We start from the raw sequence: 18893 nt of genomic DNA on the forward strand, positions 1-18893 counted from the left end.
CTTTAAAAATAAGTACAAACTACAACAACTGTGTTTTGGTAAAATTTGTTTTGTAAAAATTAAAATGACTTTAATAAACATAAATATAATAACAAAAGAATAAATCTAAACACTCGTTAATATATAAGATTATATTATTTTTTTAATTTTAAAAAACACCAGTTAGTTTTGAAAAGTATCTTTATAGGAGTTTTCAAAAGGTAAAAGCACAAATACATGATCAATTTGATTTATCAACCACAAAGTGAAGTGTTTATGTTTTTAAAAATTGCAAACACTTCAACACTTCTCTACTAAACTTTACCAAACCCACCCATAGTTTTGTGACTGGCTTACTGTAATTGAAGATTTATGAGAAAATTAAATTCTTATTTCATCTTTGAATTTTTCCATATGCTTTTTTACACTTTGATTTTGTTTTGCAGTATAACTGAATAAAATGGAGCTGCCTTGAAGAGAGAGAATTTCGTGTCATCCTTGCTGCTTTGCCATACTTTTTCATCATCAAATTTTATAATACACCAATTTCTATAATTGGTCATAAATAATCTTGGAAAGAAACTTAGATTTTGAAATTAAGATTTAAAAAAAAAAAAAAGAGAGAATTACCAAGACGGTCTCCAACTTGAAACCTAGCTCTGTCAGCCCATTTGTTGAGGGAATCAGAGGGCGAAGATGGAACCTTCCATGAATCAACCTTGCCTCCAACCAAGATATCCTTTAGCAGCATAAGATATTCCAAACACAACAAAAAGGGCCAAAATACAAGTAGCTGAGGAAGCTCTCAAACAACCAGCCATTGTTTCAAACAACAACAAAATATAACACAAATATGCTGAGGATTTTACTGATTATTGATGTGATATAATGGTACACAACTAACTGGTTTTAGCAGTGTGCTGAGGTTATTTATATAGTGGGGGGTTTGGGTGATGACTGATGAGATACTGAGATGAACTTAGAACTTAGAAGTAGCCGTTAAAAGGGTACATTGGGAATGGTACATGGTGTGGGGACCACACAGTTATGTTTCTCTTGTTACTTGTTTGGCCAAAAAACCACCCTGGATTGCTGCCTATACGAATACTCATTAGTACAACATTGGATACTTAAATTTGTTATTTAAAAATACCCAAAAAGAAATTGTTATTCAGATTTTCAATTTTTTTTTTAAAATAAATATGAAAGAAAAAGATAATGTCCATGATAGAAATACATTTTCCCTATCTTAATATATTCTCTGGTTACAGTTTAAATTGAAAGAAAAAAATAGTGTTGATTAGAGCTTTTAAGATAGTTTCAATTTTAGCTTGAATTGGTCTATGATGTAGATGACTTTCTAAACTTTTTCTTTTAATTAGGCAGCAAAAGTGGTTTAGACTTTTGTTACGGTGGGTAACCGGAGATTAGTCCAATGGATGGCGTTCGGCGGCCCAAGTGAGTGATGGAGGAGGACTCCAGGTAGGTCCGCAACTTGGGAGACTCCGTCCGACTTGTGCTCGCGTGTGAATGGGGGGTGGTACCTGCAAAGACACTCCGATGCCTAAGTTAGCAAGAGTGTAAGCAGGTCTTAGAGAGTATTGGACTTAGGAATACCTGAGGTGTGTCAGTGTACTTATAGTGGTGAGCCAATAACCACCGTTGGAGTAGTGCCGTATCTTTAGGATAATAACCGTCCCATTATCTTAGGGAGGTTAAGATATGGCTTTATGAAGTGGTTAGAGAGATTTCAGGGGCGGTTACCCATTTGAATGAGTATTTATCTGCCAGCTAATCTCACAACCGACTTCTTCGTACCAAGTCGGGGTTGACACCGACCTCTAGAATGGAGGTGGGTGCTTTGCTAGGCTTAATCTATTGGATCAGGCCTTTCGATTGGACCTGGGCCCTTAACATTGGGCCGGGGTATGAACAGTGCCCCTACTTGAGCCCAAATTTTCTTTAAAGTTTGGGTTCAAGTATTCATCTCGGGTTCGTAGTCGACTTGTTTGAAAGAATACGGATGGTGAGAACCGACGTGATTTTCGCGACTTTTGGTTTCTGACAGTTACGTCAATTCAAGCGTCGTGTCCGTTGAGGGATCATTTAGGGATTGAGGGCTTTGGTAACGGTGCAGTCGCATTAATGACTGCCTCGTTTTTACCATTATGCCCCTTAGCCTATTTATAAATACTTTCCCTCTCTTTCCATTTTCCGTTTCTGCAATCTTTCAAACTTCTCCTTATCCTGTTTGTGTTGCATTCTTGTGTTTGAAGACTTCAGTTCTCCCCAACCTTCATTTTCGGCTAAAGGTTAGTTCTGTTTTTCCCATGTCATTTTTGTTTGCATGTTTTGTTTGGCGAGTAGATAGGTTGACCCGTAGATTCTAGTTTCGAATCTTTCTTCTTTAGTGGCCTTGTTTTTTGATTTTCTTTTTTCCTTTTTCCCTTTTGTAGGTTTTCTGCCACTTTTCTTTACATAAAAAATGGCTTCTGTAGACATTCTTTCTCAGTGGGTTGACGATACGGTCCTTGGGGAGGAACCGTTGGTCGACGCTGAGTTCGTCACCCACCTTCGTACTCACCATAGGCTCTGTACTTCGGACGAGGACGAGCCCAAATATGAATTGATAATCCCGGGTCCTGAAGACCGGGTCTGCTTTGGGAGAGTTGATGAGGCGACCCCTCACTTTTTCTTTATGTATGAATGCATGATCACCCGTTTGGGTGTTTTTCTTCCTTTCTCGGATTTTGAGATATCCGTTCTGCACCACTGTAAGGTTGCCCCTACTCAACTCCATCCCAATTCCTGGGGTTTTTTGAAGATTTACCAGTTTATAAGCCACGCTCTGGACTTCCCGACTTCCTTGAGAATCTTCTTTTATCTTTTCCATATGACTAAGCCCTTTAGTGGGCTAAACAATAAACAACAATGGGTATCCTTCCGAGCCATTCAAGGTCGGAGGATTTTCACCCTTTTTGACGAATCTTTCCACGACTTCAAAAATTTCTTCTTCAAGGTTCAAGCCGTAGAGGGTCACCACCCCTTTTTTCTGGACGAGCATTCCTCCCCTCGCTTTCCCTTTATTGGCTGCCGGCCACCCCTTGTGAAAAGATTGGTCTAGATGACCTAGACGAGGTGGAGGCGGCCATTGTGGGGTTTTTCCGAGAAGCGTGGGGGAGGTCCCCATATTTGGATACCAGAAAAATTCTTCAGGGAACACCGACTTTCGTTCAATCTCAAATAGGTAGTGCATGCATTCTCTATTTCCGAGTTGTTTTCGCCGACTTATATTATACCGACTTGTAACTTGGTTGTTTCTTTTGTAGATATGGCAAAAAAGAACGCTCAGGAGGCCTACCAAAGGGTCCGAGAGGCCAAGGCGAAGTCCCGGGCTAGGTCCGGGGCGATCACCTCTCCTCCTCCTCCACCTCCTCCTCCTAAGAACACTGGCACTCCTTCTCAACCCATTGTAATTTCTTCCTCGAGTTTGCCCCGACCACCCCCTTCAGCCCAAATTCTCTCCGAGCCCGAGAAGAAGAAGCGTAAGACCTTAGAGTCTGGCTCTTCTTCCTTCGATGGTGGGGTTAAGGCGGATGCTATGGCATTCGTCCGAAAGAACATCTATCCTTTTATCAGTATGGATGATGTTTCTGTTCGAAACCACCTCACCACCATGGCTGAGGAGAGTTTTAGGGCGGCGGGTGTTTGCGGGAAACTTTTGGATATTTTTGAGAAAGCTCCCCTCAGCTCTTTGGGGGCATCCTCGAGGGTTGAGGAGTTAGAGGGGAGGATTCTTATTTATGAAAAGCATGAGAAGGAGTTGAAGGAGGAGAGGGATAAATTGAGGAAAGAGAGGGATCACCTGAAGGAGGAGGAGGGTAAGCTGCGGGCCCAATGCACTTTGGAGGCAAATCTGAGGAAAACGGCGCAAGAAAGCTACCACAGCTTATTTCAAGATATTGTGGCCGTGAGGAAGGATTTGCTGAATTCTCGGAACGCCTACGCCGAGTTGGAGGACTCTGTCGCCGATGGTGCCGAGGAGTCTTGGAGAATTTTCTTGGAACAAGTCAGAGTTATTGCTCCCGACTTGGACCTTTCTCCACTACATCCTGACAAAGTAGTTATTGATGGCGTCATTGTTGATCCTCCTGTTCCCGAGGTCGTTTCCGAATCAGACCTGAAGACTCGGGGACAGAGGATTATTGAGTCTCCTCCTCGTCCCCAAGATGCTCCGAGTTCTTCAATCCTCACTCCGACTTCCTCTTTAGCTCCTCCTCCCGGTCCTGGTGGTGTTCCTCCTGGTGATTCCTCTACTCCGTCCAAGAAATGACTTTTTTATTTTTGTGGCTATATGGGGGCCCGGCCTGTGGGTCCCCCCTTTTTAAACTTCTATTTATTTGCTGGTGGTTGTGAACAATTTGCTTCTGGCCTTTCAAGGCCGTAAACAAAATATTCTGTTTGTTGCCCTTTTTTGGATAAGGGTTTTAAACAAAATAAATGCCTTTTTTGGATAAGGGTTTTCTAATCGAAGTAGGTGCCCTTTTTTGGATAAGGGTTTAAGTTACTTTGCGCGTGTGCATGCTTTTCTGTTTTGGATATGTTTGATCTTTTCGGAAAAAAAACCTTTTGTTAGCTTGCATTGTTTTCTCGAGCCTTTTCGTGCAAAGGCTCGTATGCAACCTTTAAACTTCTTCTAGGTTTCTCAATCTCTTTTGTTTATCCTTTATACTCAACTTTGCTTTGGTGAGTTTTATGACTTAGGTTATTTTTGCGATGCGTTTTTTTTTCTACTCGGTGTTATGTTCCGATCTGTGGATCGAAGCTTTCCGAGTTTCTCTACTCGGGATCACTTTCCGACTTATGAGTCGGGTTAGTTCACGAGTTTTTACGATCGACTTGTATAACCTCTTTACACCGACTTGTACCTCGTCGTTTTATCCTGACGACCATCTAGGTCGATTCATGGGATTTTCACGCTTTGTCGAGCTTAAGTCGGCGCGTTTCGTAGAAAGACTTATATAAAAATAGAGAAGGATATTTAAGAGAAATATATTAGTGAAAAAGATCTTTATTAATCGGGAAGGTACCTTTTTGCTACTAAGGGTCTTGACAGTATATTTCCCTTAGCCTCTACTATGATGCCTCGTTAAAAACCCCTCTCCAGAAAAAACCCTTTTTTGGGAAAAAATCATGAAGCTGGGAAAAGAGTACATCAGGGAGTAGAGTTCGCTTCTAGCTGTAGTACCTTTTCATATTACAAGCATGCCACGACCTTGGTAACTCAGTGCCATCCAGGTCGGTTATTTTATAATAACCTTTCCCTAACACTTCTTTGATTTTGTATGGCCCTTTCCAATTGGCGGCGAGCTTTCCTTCCCCCGACTTGTTGACTCCAATGTCGTTTCTGATTAGGACCAAGTCGTCTACAGCAAATGTTCTTCGAATGACTTTTTTGTTGTATCTGGTAGCCATTCTTTGCTTTAATGCTGCTTCTCTTATCTGGGCGTTCTCTCGGACTTCGGGGAGCAAGTCGAGCTCCTCTTTGTGCCCCTGTACATTTCCGACCTCATCATGGAGAATTACCCTTGGGTAAGGGCTTTGCTCACTGATTTCTATAGGAATCATGGCTTCTACGCCGTACACTAGTCGAAAAGGTGTTTCTCCTGTGGCGGATTGGGGAGTTGTCCTATAGGCCCACAGTACTTGAGGGAGCTCTTCGGCCCAAGCTCCCTTTGCTTCCTGTAATCTTTTCTTCAAACCTGCCAGTATGACCTTGTTAGCTGCCTCGGCTTGCCCATTGGCTTGTGGGTGTTCTACCGAGGTGAATTGATGCTTGATTTTCATGCTGGCTACCAGGTTTCTGAAGGTGGCGTCGATGAATTGGGTTCCATTATCTGTGGTGATGGAATAAGGTATCCCATACCTTGTGATGATGTTTTTGTAGAGGAACCTGCGACTTCTTTGAGCAGTGATAGTGGCTAATGGTTCTGCTTCTATCCACTTTGTGAAGTAATCTATTCCCACGATTAAGTATTTAACTTGCCCTGGTGCTTGGGGAAAAGGACCTAACAGGTCCATCCCCCATTTTGCAAAGGGCCAGGGGGAAGTTATACTAATGAGCTCTTCTGGTGGAGCTACGTGGAAATTTGCATGCATCTGGCATGGCTGGCATTTTTTCACAAAGTCGGTAGCATCTTTCTGCAAGGTCGGCCAATAGAATCCTGCTCGGATTACTTTTCTGGCTAGCGACCTTGCTCCGAGATGGTTTCCGCAAATCCCATTGTGTACTTCTTCCAACACCTCGGTGGTTCTTGAGGTCGGTACGCACTTCAGCAATGGTGCTGATATCCCTCTTCTGTAAAGGACATTTCTCACCAAAGTATAATGTTGTGCTTCCCTTCGGATCTTTTTAGCCTCTTTCTCCTCTTTGGGGAGGATGTCGAATTTAAGGTATTCGACTAAGGGATTCATCCATCCGAGGTTTAGGCCGACTACCTCAAGAACCTCTCGTTCATCTTCTGCTTTTGATACCGAGGGCTCTTGTAGGGTCTCTTGAATCAGGCTTCTGTTGTTCCCTCCGGGTTTGGTACTTGCTAACTTGGAGAGGGCGTCAGCTCTGCTATTTAGATCCCGAGTTATGTGTTTGATCTCGGTTTCCGCAAAGTGCCCAAGGTGTTCCAAGGTTTTTTCCAAGTATTTCTTCATATTGGGGTCCTTTGCCTGATATTCCCCACTTATTTGGGAAGTCACCACTTGTGAGTCGCTATAGATTGTCACCTTTGTGGCGCCAACTTCTTCTGCTAGCTTTAATCCTGCAATCAAGGCTTCATATTCTGCCTGATTGTTTGAAGCTGGAAATTCAAATTTTAAGGAGACCTCTAACTGGGTTCCTTTTCCATCTACCAATATTATGCCTGCGCCGCTCCCTGTTTTGTTGGAGGACCCGTCTACATAGAGTTCCCATGTAGTTGGTTTTTCCTCTTGTTCACCTGCGTATTCTGCGATGAAGTCGGCGAGGCACTGGGCTTTAATTGCAGTCCGAGCTTCGTATCTCAAATCGAACTCGGAGAGCTCTATCGTCCATTGAACCATTCTCCCTGCAACATCCGTCTTTTGAAGGATTTGCTTCATGGGCTGGTTCGTACGGACTCTTATCGTGTGAGCCTGGAAGTAAGGTCTTAGCCTTCTTGAGGCTATTACTAAGGAGTAAGCAAACTTCTCTAGTTTGTGGTACCTTAGTTCAGGACCTTGTAGAACCTTGCTGGTAAAATAGACCGGGTGTTGCCCGACCTCGTCTTCTCTGATCAGGGCTGATGAGACAGCCCTGTTTGCGACGGATAAGTATAGGACGAGGTCTTTTCCCGGTATTGGTCGGGTCAAGATAGGAGGTTGGCTTAAGAAATTTTTGAACTCTTGGAACGCCTCCTCACATTCCGGAGTCCATTCAAACTGGCATCCCTTCCTTAACAGGGAGAATAGTGGAAGGGATTTTAGTGCCGATCCTGCCATAAATCTGGAGAGGGCTGCAAGTCGGCCATTGAGCTGTTGAACCTCTCTTAAACAAGTCGGGCTCTTCATTTCTAGGATGGCTCTGCACTTGTCGGGATTGGCCTCGATCCCTCTTTGTGTTAGCATGAAGCCTAGAAATTTCCCTGCTTCTACTGCGAAGGCGCATTTTGCGGGATTTAATCTCATCCCATGCAACCTTATAGTGTCGAAGACTTGTGAGAGGTCGGTTAAGGGGTCGACTTCTTGCTTGGTTTTTACTAACATGTCGTCGACGTATACCTCCATTAGGCTCCCTAAATGGGAGGAAAACATTTGTTCATCAGCCTTTGGTACGTGGCTCCTGCATTCTTTAGTCCGAATGGCATGACCACGTAGCAATAGTTGGCTTTTGGTGTGATGAACGATGTTTTCTCTTGGTCGGGTTCATGCATCGGGATTTGGTTATATCCCGAGTAGGCGTCCATGAATGATAGGTATTGGTACCCTGAGCTGGAGTCCACCAGGGTATCAATACTTGGTAAGGGATAAGGGTCCTTAGGACAGGCCTTATTCAGGTCGGTATAGTCGACGCACATCCTCCATTTACCATTTTGTTTTTTGACTAGCACTACATTGGCTAGCCATGTTGGGTATTTGACCTCTCTGATAAAGCCGGCTTCCAGGAGCGCCTGTACTTGCTCTTCTACTATGGAGGCCCTCTCTGGGCCGAGCTTGCGTCTTCTTTGCTGTACAGGTCGGGACCCTGGGTAAACCGAGAGCCTATGAGACATGAGCTCGGGATCAATCCCGGGCATGTCGGAAGCCTTCCAGGCGAAGAGGTCGGAATTAGCTTTTAGGAGTTCACCCAACCTTTGTTTCAGGGTTTCCCCTAGGTTGGCTCCTATGTAAGTCGTTTTGCCTTCCTCTTTACCGATTTGTATCTCATCGGTTTTTTCACCCGGCTGGGGTCGTAGCTCTTCTCTTGTCCTTGTCCCACCTAACTCTATGGTGTGGACTTCTTTGCCCTTTCCTCTCAGATTCAAGCTTTCGTTGTAGCACTTCCTTGCCAATTTTTGGTCTCCCCTCACCGTTGCTATTCCTCCTGGAGTCGGGAATTTCATGCAGAGGTGAGGGGTTGACACTACTGCTCCCAGTCGATTAAGGGTAGTTCTGCCAATTAAGGCATTGTAGGCTAACCCTTCATCGATGACTATAAAGTCTATACTCAGAGTCCTTGATTTTTCCCCTTTTCCGAAGGTGGTGTGAAGGGGTAAAAATTCCAGTGGCTTTATTGGCGTATCCCCTAACCCATATAGAGTGTCGGGGTAAGCTCTCAATTCTTTTTCATCTAACCCTAGCTTGTCGAAGGCGGGCTTGAAAAGGATGTCCGCCGAGCTCCCTTGGTCTACTAGGGTTCTGTGGAGATGGGCGTTGGCTAGGATCATAGTTATCACCACGGGGTCATCATGCCCGGGGATTATTCCTTGCCCATCCTCTTTTGTGAATGATATAGTGGGGAGGTCGGGTGTCTCATCCCCGACCTGATAGACTCTCTTCAGATGTCTTTTGCGAGAAGATTTGGTGACTCCACCTCCCGCAAATCCTCCTGAGATCATGTGGATGTGTCTCTCAGGGGTTTGTGGTGGAGGATCTCTCCTATCCATATCCTCTCGCTTTCTCTTTCCATGGGTGTCCGACCTCTCCAAGAGATATCTGCCAAGCCGACCTTCTCTAGCCAGCTTTTCTATCACATTTTTGAGGTCGTAACAGTCGTTGGTGGAGTGACCATATATTTTATGGTACTCGCAATACTCGCTGCGACTTCCCCCTTTTTTGTTTTTAATAGGTCTTGGGGTTGGCAGCCTTTCAGTGTTGCAGATCTCTCTGTATACATCCACTATAGAAGTCTTTAGAGGAGTATAAGAGTGATACTTTCTGGGCCTTTCGAGACCGGGTTCTTCCTTCTTCCTGACTTCCCTTTCCCTTTCCCTAGAGGAGGAAGTAGGTCGTGAACTCAGGTCTCTTAATTTGGCATTCTCTTCCATGTTGATGTACTTTTCGGCCCTTTCTTGTACATCACTTAGAGAAACGGGGTGCCTTTTAGATATGGACTGTGAGAAGGGGCCTTCTCTAAGTCCGTTGACTAACCCCATTATTACTGCCTCTGTGGGCAGGTCTTGGATCTCTAAACATGCCTTATTGAACCTTTCCATGTAGGCTCGTAGAGACTCTCCGACCTCCTGTTTTACTCCCAGGAGGCTCGGTGCATGTTTTACTTTATCCTTCTGAATTGAGAACCTCATCAAGAATTTCCTGGAGAGGTCTTCAAAACTAGTAATGGATCTCGGGGGGAGGCTATCGAACCACTTCATCGCTGCTTTCGATAAAGTGGTCGGGAAAGCCTTGCATCTCGTAGCGTCGGAGGCATCAGCTAGATACATCCGGCTTTTGAAGTTGCTAAGATGATGCTTTGGATCCGTAGTTCCATCATAGAGGTCCATATCAGGGCTTTTGAAGTTCGTTGGAACTTTTGCCCTCATTATGTCCTCGCTGAAAGGATCTTCTCCGCCTGGGAGTTGATCTTCTCCTTCGTCGCGGGAGTTCTTGAGAGAGGATTCTAGCTGCAAGAGTTTTCTTTCTAACTCTTTTCGTCGTTCCATCTCTTCCTTAAGGTACCTTTCGGTTTCTTTTTGCCTCTCCCGCTCTTGTTCCAATTGCTCCAGGCGGCTATGGACTAGTCCCATCAATTCAGTTACGTGGGATGGTCCACCCTTTTCTGATTCACGACCATCTGAGGAGTTTACCTTTGGATTCTTCATTCCAGAGGTACCCTCTCTGTGTTGGTCGTTATCTTGACGTTGGGCTGTGTCTTCATTGTCATTGCCCATGCCTAGATTCTCTTGCTCAGAATCTGTTTCGACATGGCCTTCTTCATGGGATCTTTCTGCCATCGAGGGATGATCTCTCGGGTCCCCGGCAACGGCGCCAATGTTACGGTGGGTAACCGGAGATTAGTCCAATGGATGGCGTTCGGCGGCCCAAGTGAGTGATGGAGGAGGACTCCAGGTAGGTCCGCAACTTGGGAGACTCCGTCCGACTTGTGCTCGCGTGTGAATGGGGGGTGGTACCTGCAAAGACACTCCGATGCCTAAGTTAGCAAGAGTGTAAGCAGGTCTTAGAGAGTATTGGACTTAGGAATACCTGAGGTGTGTCAGTGTACTTATAGTGGTGAGCCAATAACCACCGTTGGAGTAGTGCCGTATCTTTAGGATAATAACCGTCCCATTATCTTAGGGAGGTTAAGATATGGCTTTATGAAGTGGTTAGAGAGATTTCAGGGGCGGTTACCCATTTGAATGAGTATTTATCTGCCAGCTAATCTCACAACCGACTTCTTCGTACCAAGTCGGGGTTGACACCGACCTCTAGAATGGAGGTGGGTGCTTTGCTAGGCTTAATCTATTGGATCAGGCCTTTCGATTGGACCTGGGCCCTTAACATTGGGCCGGGGTATGAACAACTTTATAGTTCTTTAATTTTTTTTTATTTTAATAAATAATTCACTTGTTATTAAGTTTTGTTTAGAATTTGGTTTGATCGAAGGGTAATGTTATGGTGCTGAAAGTAATTTTTTTTAGTACATGATGAAATGAAGTGGCATTAGGGGTGTTCATGGCCCGACCCGACTCTGAATTTTTTAGGGGCTAATTTGATATGATTTTACCGGGTCTAGGGTCAAGTAAGTCTCAAAAATAAACCCGGTCATTATTTCGGGTCAGGTCTGAGCTATAGCTCGGGTCACCTGAATTCGACCCGGTGTCCCGGTCATCATACACAATTAATATTTTGTGATATTAGTGATGGATGATGGATATTCTTATGTGGAATTTAAGTAACCTTAATATTTTGTGTTATTAGTCATTATAAAACTATTAATGTTTTATGTTTAAAATGCATAAGACTTTAGACTAATGTATAATATTGTGTTATTTGTATTGATTTAAATATTTGGTGTTATTAGATAATATTAGTATTGATTGTGGTTATACTTTAATTTTAGGGAAGGGTTGGTTCTTGTTATATTTTTCTAAATGAATTTTACGATGTCAAATAATGGTTGGAGTCTTGAAAATTTGAATATTTTCACGTGTTAGCTTACAAGAAGGTAATATTAACGGTCCGATTTTTACCCGATATAATCGTGGTTCGAAAGTGTGTAGATTTAATCGAGTTTAGTGTCGGGTTTGGGTCTAACAAATAGACCCGATATATATTTCGGGTCGGGTCTGAGTCACATACCTGACCCATGAACACCCCTAAGTGGCATGAAGGAATTGTCAACGCGTGGTTCACCTATAGTCACAATCGAGAACAACAACTGATACACAACAGATGAGTGTCAATCATCTGTCAATTTTAAAAAAATAATTAGTGATGTTTGTAGGATAAATTAATACATAATTGAAAGATTAATTAATTGTTAAAAGGAGATAATTTCTTTTTTTTCCTTTTTTGGTGTCTAGACCAAAAAATATTCTTTTGAACATAAAATTCAAATTGGGCCATAAAATACTATTATAGTAATGATTTATATTGTTATTGTTTATTCCTTTTTTGGTGTCTCGACTAAGAAATACTCTTTTGAACATAAAATTCAAATTGGGCCATGAAATGCTATTATAGTAATTATGTTCAAAAGAGTATTTTGTAGTCCGGACACCACGGATGATTGACACCCATCTATTGTGTATCAGTTGTTGTTCCCTATTTCGACTATAGGTGAGTCACGCGTTGACCGTTGCTTCATGCCATTTCATTTCAGCATGTACGGAAAAAAAATTACTTTCAGCACCATACCATTATTCTTAATCGAATACATTTTCTTTTGTTCTTCTTCGAATTTGTATAGTTTTACTTAGTGAGATTATCAAATGTTCTTATTATGCAAGACACAACTTCACATCTTAGTTTGTTGTTTATTTTTCCGCACTAACGAAAATGAATAATAAAAAAGTACAAATTTTCAATTTTTACTTTTTAAAAGTTTAAAAGAATCCATTGTAGTTTTAAATTTAAATTTAATGAAGGAATAAATTTAAGTAATTTTCTCACGATAACCATATCATTTTAAAATTTTTAATTATTTAAGATTTTGTTTCTATGAATAAACAATTCAATTGTTATTAAATTTTATTTAAAATTTTTAGTTTATTTGAATATTTTTTTTTGCATTTTTGTCCAATTTCTATAGTTTTATTTAGTGAATTATCAATTATTCTTGTTGCCTAATTTCTTATCTTAGTTTTATATTTAACTAACTTATATTTTATATTATATTAATATTATTATTCAAACACTTTTTAACCTTTTATTTAAATAAAGGAGGAGAAACAATCAATTAAAAAAAGAAGAATGATGAAGAGGTGGAAAAAGAAAGAAAAAAAGAAAACGAATTTGAAAAAAAAAAATACTTATTGTGATTTAATTATATAAAATATTTGGTTGTCTAAAATTAATGTTACCTATGAAGCATGAAAATTTTGTTGAGTTATTGTATTTCTGTGTTTTCACTTATATATTTCGAACATAATATTCATCGACACTCATTCGACATACGTATTTATTGTATCCAACAGTATTTTAATAAAAAGACTAAAAAAATATTTCTTTTTCTAATTAAACCTTATTAAAATTGACCCAAAATTTTGTAAACCAAGCGTTTTAAATGATTCAAACAAGATTTCATGACTGAGACATGTGATTATGATTATTATGGCAAAAGTGTTTGCCTCAAACTAAGCCAAACCAGATTTAAATTCTAGTTGTGGTAGTTAGATTAGTGTGTATGAGTGAGTATGTTTTTATGATTAAAACAAAAAAAAAAGATTTCGATCATTCTAACAGTTCTTAATTAGCTTGTTATTTTGGTACCGATAAATTTATTAAGCAAACCCGGCTAGCTAAGGTTTAGGGCATTGCTCTGAATTGTATTGTAGTTGATCGATCCCAAGATCGATAGGATTTGAATATGAGATCTTTGAGATAGAGAGAGGAAGATATGCCATGTGAACTGAGATTTATTTAAAAATTAATAAATAAAAAGAAATTGATAAATCGGTTAAACCAGTAACAATCCGGCTGGTTTAAGAAAAAAAATAAATAAATAAAATTCTAAATCATTGGAAACCCAGCTCCCCCCTAACCTTGGCTCTTGAAATGATCTCCTCCCTTAAGGGGCAAGCAACACAGAACTTTCAATAAAAACCAATGACAAACTCGAAGCTTCTGTGGAAATAACTGTATCTATGAAAAAAATTAGGAGTGAACATGAGTAGCGGGTATCCGATTATCTGAATCGAACCGAATTCGAACTAAATAAATTAAATTGGTTCTAAAATCAACGGGTAATTAGGTCCAACTCGAATCAAACCGATAACTTTTGTTAGTGATTGGTTCGGATATTGATTTTGGGGGTGTGGAACTCGAATCAACTTATGAACTCGATTATATATTAATTAAATAAAAAATATATATATATATATATATATATATATATATATAGCTTTTCCATTAGACAATGATTATTCATTATTAATATGTTTGAATTTTAATAAGTTTAGTTTTTAATGTTTTTGTTTAACATGTTTGGATTATTTCTATTGATGTTACATGTTTATTGTACTTGTTGAATTTTTAAGATAAAAATTTAGTTTTTTTTTTTAAATTTCAAAGTTATTGAGTATCTAATTATCCGAATCGAGCCAATCTGTTCTTAATCGGTTTGGTTTAGTTCGGATACATATACAAAAAAATGCAAATGTAAATTCGAACCAAACCAAACCAATTATATTTTGATCGATTTAATTCTAATTTTACCATAAACTCAAACCAAATCAATAAAGCACTCACCTCTACAAGAAGCAACGATGGCTATATGAAATACTTGCATGCTCCAAGACAACTATATCCATTTATTTTCATTTATAATGTTTAAAGACTATATAAAGTATTAACCACCAAAAACATTTCTTAAACCGGATTAACCACCAAAAACACCTCTAAATGATTGAAACGCTGATAAAAATACATTATCAATAAAAATATTTTTAAATAATTTAAAAATGTGACAAAAATAAATTAACTCGAAAAATGAAAATACAAAAATCAGGTAAACCTATTCTAATTTTGGACAAACTCAGAATGGACGAACTCCAATTTAAGTCGTAATGGAGTGAACTTGTAATTTAATCTTTTAAAATTTTATCGTGTTAATGAATTAACTAGAATTCTATTTGATGCATTTTGATTCACTCACAACAAAAATAAAACAAAAACAAAATAATGAAGATACAAGTTGAAGTATAAAAGTAGAAGAAAAAATTTGATGGGTTACATGTATCAAATGAGAGAAATTTTATAATAATTAGAATACACAAGAATTAGGTGAGATGAGTCCAATTCGAAATAAAATTGAGCGGTAATTTTCCTGATTCTAGCATAAAATTAAAAAAGAGACACCTGAAAAATGTCAAAATCAGAAAAAGTTAACTCGATTTTTTTGAATTGAGATAGCTCTATCTGATATTCTAATTTTTTTTAAAATATATTTTAGTAAATAATGTTAGAATTATTTTCTAAAAATATTTTATTTTATTTTATTTATTTAAAAAATATTTTTTAATCTAATAATTTACCAACCCATTAATATTTTTATTTATTTTTATTTTTTATTTACAGAATGTTATATCTGAAGGCATTTTTATTCAGGTAAATTTTTATTAGCATTTAAATAATTTAAGAATATTTTTAGTGGTTAACCCTCCTTTTATAAATGAATGTATGATAAAATCTCTTATTGCTTAACTCTAATAAAGACCTCAAATAAGTTAGAGTATTGTGAATTATCAGAGTAAGACATTATGTAAAATGGCTTTCTTTTCGACGCTTATAAATCATAAATTTCTCTTCTTAATACCATTCTTTTCTTTTACATTTTAAACTATTTTAGCTGTTACTCCTAAGATTTTGGTTATTTTTTTTGTATTATCTTGTGATATATGCACGGTCATTGTTTGAGTTTAAAATTGATGTGGATTGTGGATGAAATCTCTCAAATTTAGCCTCTAAATAAAGAAATACAAACATAATCCTCCAAATATGAACAATTGTCAAAATGTCCCAAAATGTTCAATTTACTGCTTTGACTTTGGGGTATTTTGTTAGACATTGTTTATCCTAGGTATATTTAATTTATTTGTTTTTAAGAACTAAATTGTAAGTGTCATAATTTTTTGGATACTAAATTAGTGGTTTATTATTATCTAGCATTTGGCCCTAGAAATATTAGTTTGCTAGCAAAATGGTCTTTCATTTTGTGTGAAAAAGTCAAGCAAAACCAATCTTTTGGAGACTAAGGTGTAATTGTCAATCTTTGAAGGATCATTTAGTTTACTCATTTGATGTGGGTATTGGAACATATATGCAATCAAAATAGCTTATTTGAAGACAACTTTTCATTTAAACAAGTACTTTTCATATGCAGTTTTTGGAGTATTTGATTACTAAGCAGTTGATTGATAGTCATTTTCCATTCATAATAAGCTCAGAAGCCTATAAAAGCATTAGTCTTGTTTGTTCATGAGATTTTTATTCCTTACAGGACTTAGTTAAACTAAATAAATATGGCATGTTTATTTGATTAGGTATATGGATGATTCACGACAAAAGGCTGAGTCATGAGTTACAGAAATTTGTTGGTTGGGATTTCTGCTGGAGGCCATTGAAAAGTTCATGAGGTGATGGTTTTGAATGGTGGAGATTTTGCATCAACAATTATGAGTTGGAAACACTCACATTGAATTGATGGTCTCAGTCAAGTAATTTCCAATTTAATTATATCAATGCTGTTTACTTAGTTTACTGTTAATTGTGTTGACTTGATAACTATTTTGTATTTGCACATCAAGTGTAATAGGAAATGTTAGAATATAATTAGTATCAATTAGTATTATTTTTTTTAGAGAGAGCAACATGAATTTGATGAATATTAAAACAGGAAGCAAAGATACATTTTTAAATCACTGCATACCGCATAGTGCATACTTAATATCCTAACCCTATCACTATTGAAGCCTCCATTTGTTTTCTTTGTACACAAGGGATCACCAAATAGCATAACGATATATTCATATCATTGTAGTAGAATTAGTAGAATTTGGAGTCTATATGCTTTCCTTCACCAGTAATCCCCACATGAGCATTTTCCATCCTTGAAATGGTGAAACCTTTTGTTATCTCTAACAATCAATTCCCTCCCTACAATCCTAGACATGATCTTGATGGCATTGTGACAATCACCGCACACTCGAAGATTCTTGATGATCCTAAGAGGTGTTCTTGGTGGAGTACTAATGAGGCCATAAGCAATCGCTAAACGTTCACTGTGGTACAACAATGCTTGCTCCTTTGCTTCCTGATCAATGTCATGAAGAACATATCTTGTATCAGGAACATACCCAGCATCCTTCATCGCACTCAAAGCTTTCAGCTTCTCATCATCCTTGAAAAGCGTCGGGTTCTTGTACTCAATAATTCTATTCTTGCCATCAAGCATGTTAATTGCAGTGTACTTCCTTGGCGGTGGCGTGGGGATCTTATTGGCAACAACCTTTGATGGGTCAAGACTCAACACTATCTCTTCTGCATAGTCTTCATGATCAACATCCCCATGAATTCGAGCATAGTTCTTCAGAGTCTCCCAAACAGTCACTGTAGGCTCGAATGGCAACTCCTTGATGAACTCCTCGGCTTCCTTGAGATATCCAGATTGTCCAAGAACATCCAAAAGCCCCATATAGTGCTCCGAACCAGGTTTAATCCCATACTTGCTTTCCATGGACTCAAAATGAAGGAAAGCATCTTCCACAGCCTCAGCACTAGCACAAGCTGATAACACAGCTAGGAAAGTCTCCGACGAAATTTCCAAACCGGACTCATTCATTTGATCAAACAACTGCAAGGCATCATCCCCCATTGTGCTATTGGCATAACCGCGCAACATCAAGTGCCAAGAATCCATATTCCTGTTGGGCATATGATCAAACACCCTTCGTGCATCAGTCATGCTCTTGCAGTTCCCATACATTTCAATGACCTTGTTGTTCAAATTGAGATCACTCCTGCAAGTTGATTGCAGAAAGTAATCGTGTGCCTTCTTGGCATCCTCAAGGGACTTGGATTTGCCACAAAAATTAAAGAGCAAATGAAAGCAAGAAGCATCGGCTTTCACCCCTTTCTCCATCAACTCAATTGCTTCCTTAACCCTCCCCTCCTGGCACACACGTCTCAAATCAACAATTGAAGGGGCTGGCGAAGGAGGAGGAGGATGAGGAGGAGGAGGAGAAGGAGGAGCTACGGGAACGTGAGCTTGTCCTGGTAGAGAACCTTGTGGGTTGAACTGGTTAGGGTTTCGAAATTGGGGAGGTTGTGGATAGCCTTGATTCCTAGGGTTCCATTGGTTAGGGTTACCCTGGTTCTGATTGTTCCATTGATTTTGGTAATGGGGTGGCTGAAAGTTCTGATTTTGGGATGTGGGTGGTGGTGTTGGTCTCTGTTGAGGATAGTTTTGACTCCACTGATTATGAGTATGGTTTCGACCCTGCTCGGGAAACTGACGAGTCGCATTGTGAGGTTGACAGGGGTTCTGATTCTGGTTCTGGTGAGGAAAATTATTGATAGGATGAGGGTTTCCATGGTGATTTTGGGTTTGTGGATTGAAATGTTGAGAGGAATCTCTGAAAGTGGGTTCAACACCATGGCGGGGAGGGAATCTGTGAAAGTCGTTGGTTGGAAGTGCAGAGGTACTTAGAGACCTGCAAGTGTTAGTGAGGCAGAGGCGTAGCTTGAGGGAGGAAGAAGAAAACATGGTGGCTCGTGCGCGTTGAAACGAACCCAACATCGCCATTTTCTTCTCTGAGACTGAGGTAGCGATGGGTAGAGAGACTGAGCTTGTTTACGATGGTTCGACGACGGTGACGCGGTGGTGGTACTGACGGCGACGCCAAGCCCTTGGCTTCAATTGGAGCTCTTCGTTGGTGACCTCACGGTGGCTACGACGGCAACCACGAAGTAGTGGTCTTGGCGGCGGCGATGGGACAGCGGCTGCAGCTTCAAAGTTTTCAAAGCTGCTTCAAAGTCTTCAAAGCTGGTCCAAGGTCTAAGAAGATGATTACATGAAAAGAACTGAACCCTAATTTTATTCTGGTAAAAGTTCAGGTGAAGGCGACTTCAGGTAAAGTTGATATTTGACAACCGTTAAATAAAAATTTAATTAACTCAGCCAAATTATCTAATAATCCTCAAATATCAATTTTACCTGAATTTTCACCTTTTATTCTAACATAGAAAAAGAAAATGTCCTTTAT

At 39.6% G+C, this 18893-nt stretch overlaps 1 protein-coding gene across 1 annotated transcript; it reads right to left on the reverse strand.

The window, feature by feature from the left end:
- Positions 1-16469: 16469 nt before the first annotated feature.
- LOC130960319 (pentatricopeptide repeat-containing protein At2g15690, mitochondrial-like) lies at positions 16470-18678 on the reverse strand. The gene has a single exon (XM_057885695.1). It carries the CDS (start codon positions 18431-18433, stop codon positions 16706-16708), a length of 1728 nt encoding a protein of 575 aa, XP_057741678.1. The 5' UTR covers positions 18434-18678; the 3' UTR covers positions 16470-16705.
- Between the last annotated feature and the right edge of the window lie 215 nt (positions 18679-18893).

Source organism: Arachis stenosperma, chromosome 2 (assembly GCF_014773155.1).
Source record: "Arachis stenosperma cultivar V10309 chromosome 2, arast.V10309.gnm1.PFL2, whole genome shotgun sequence".
Lineage (NCBI taxonomy): Eukaryota > Viridiplantae > Streptophyta > Magnoliopsida > Fabales > Fabaceae > Arachis > Arachis stenosperma.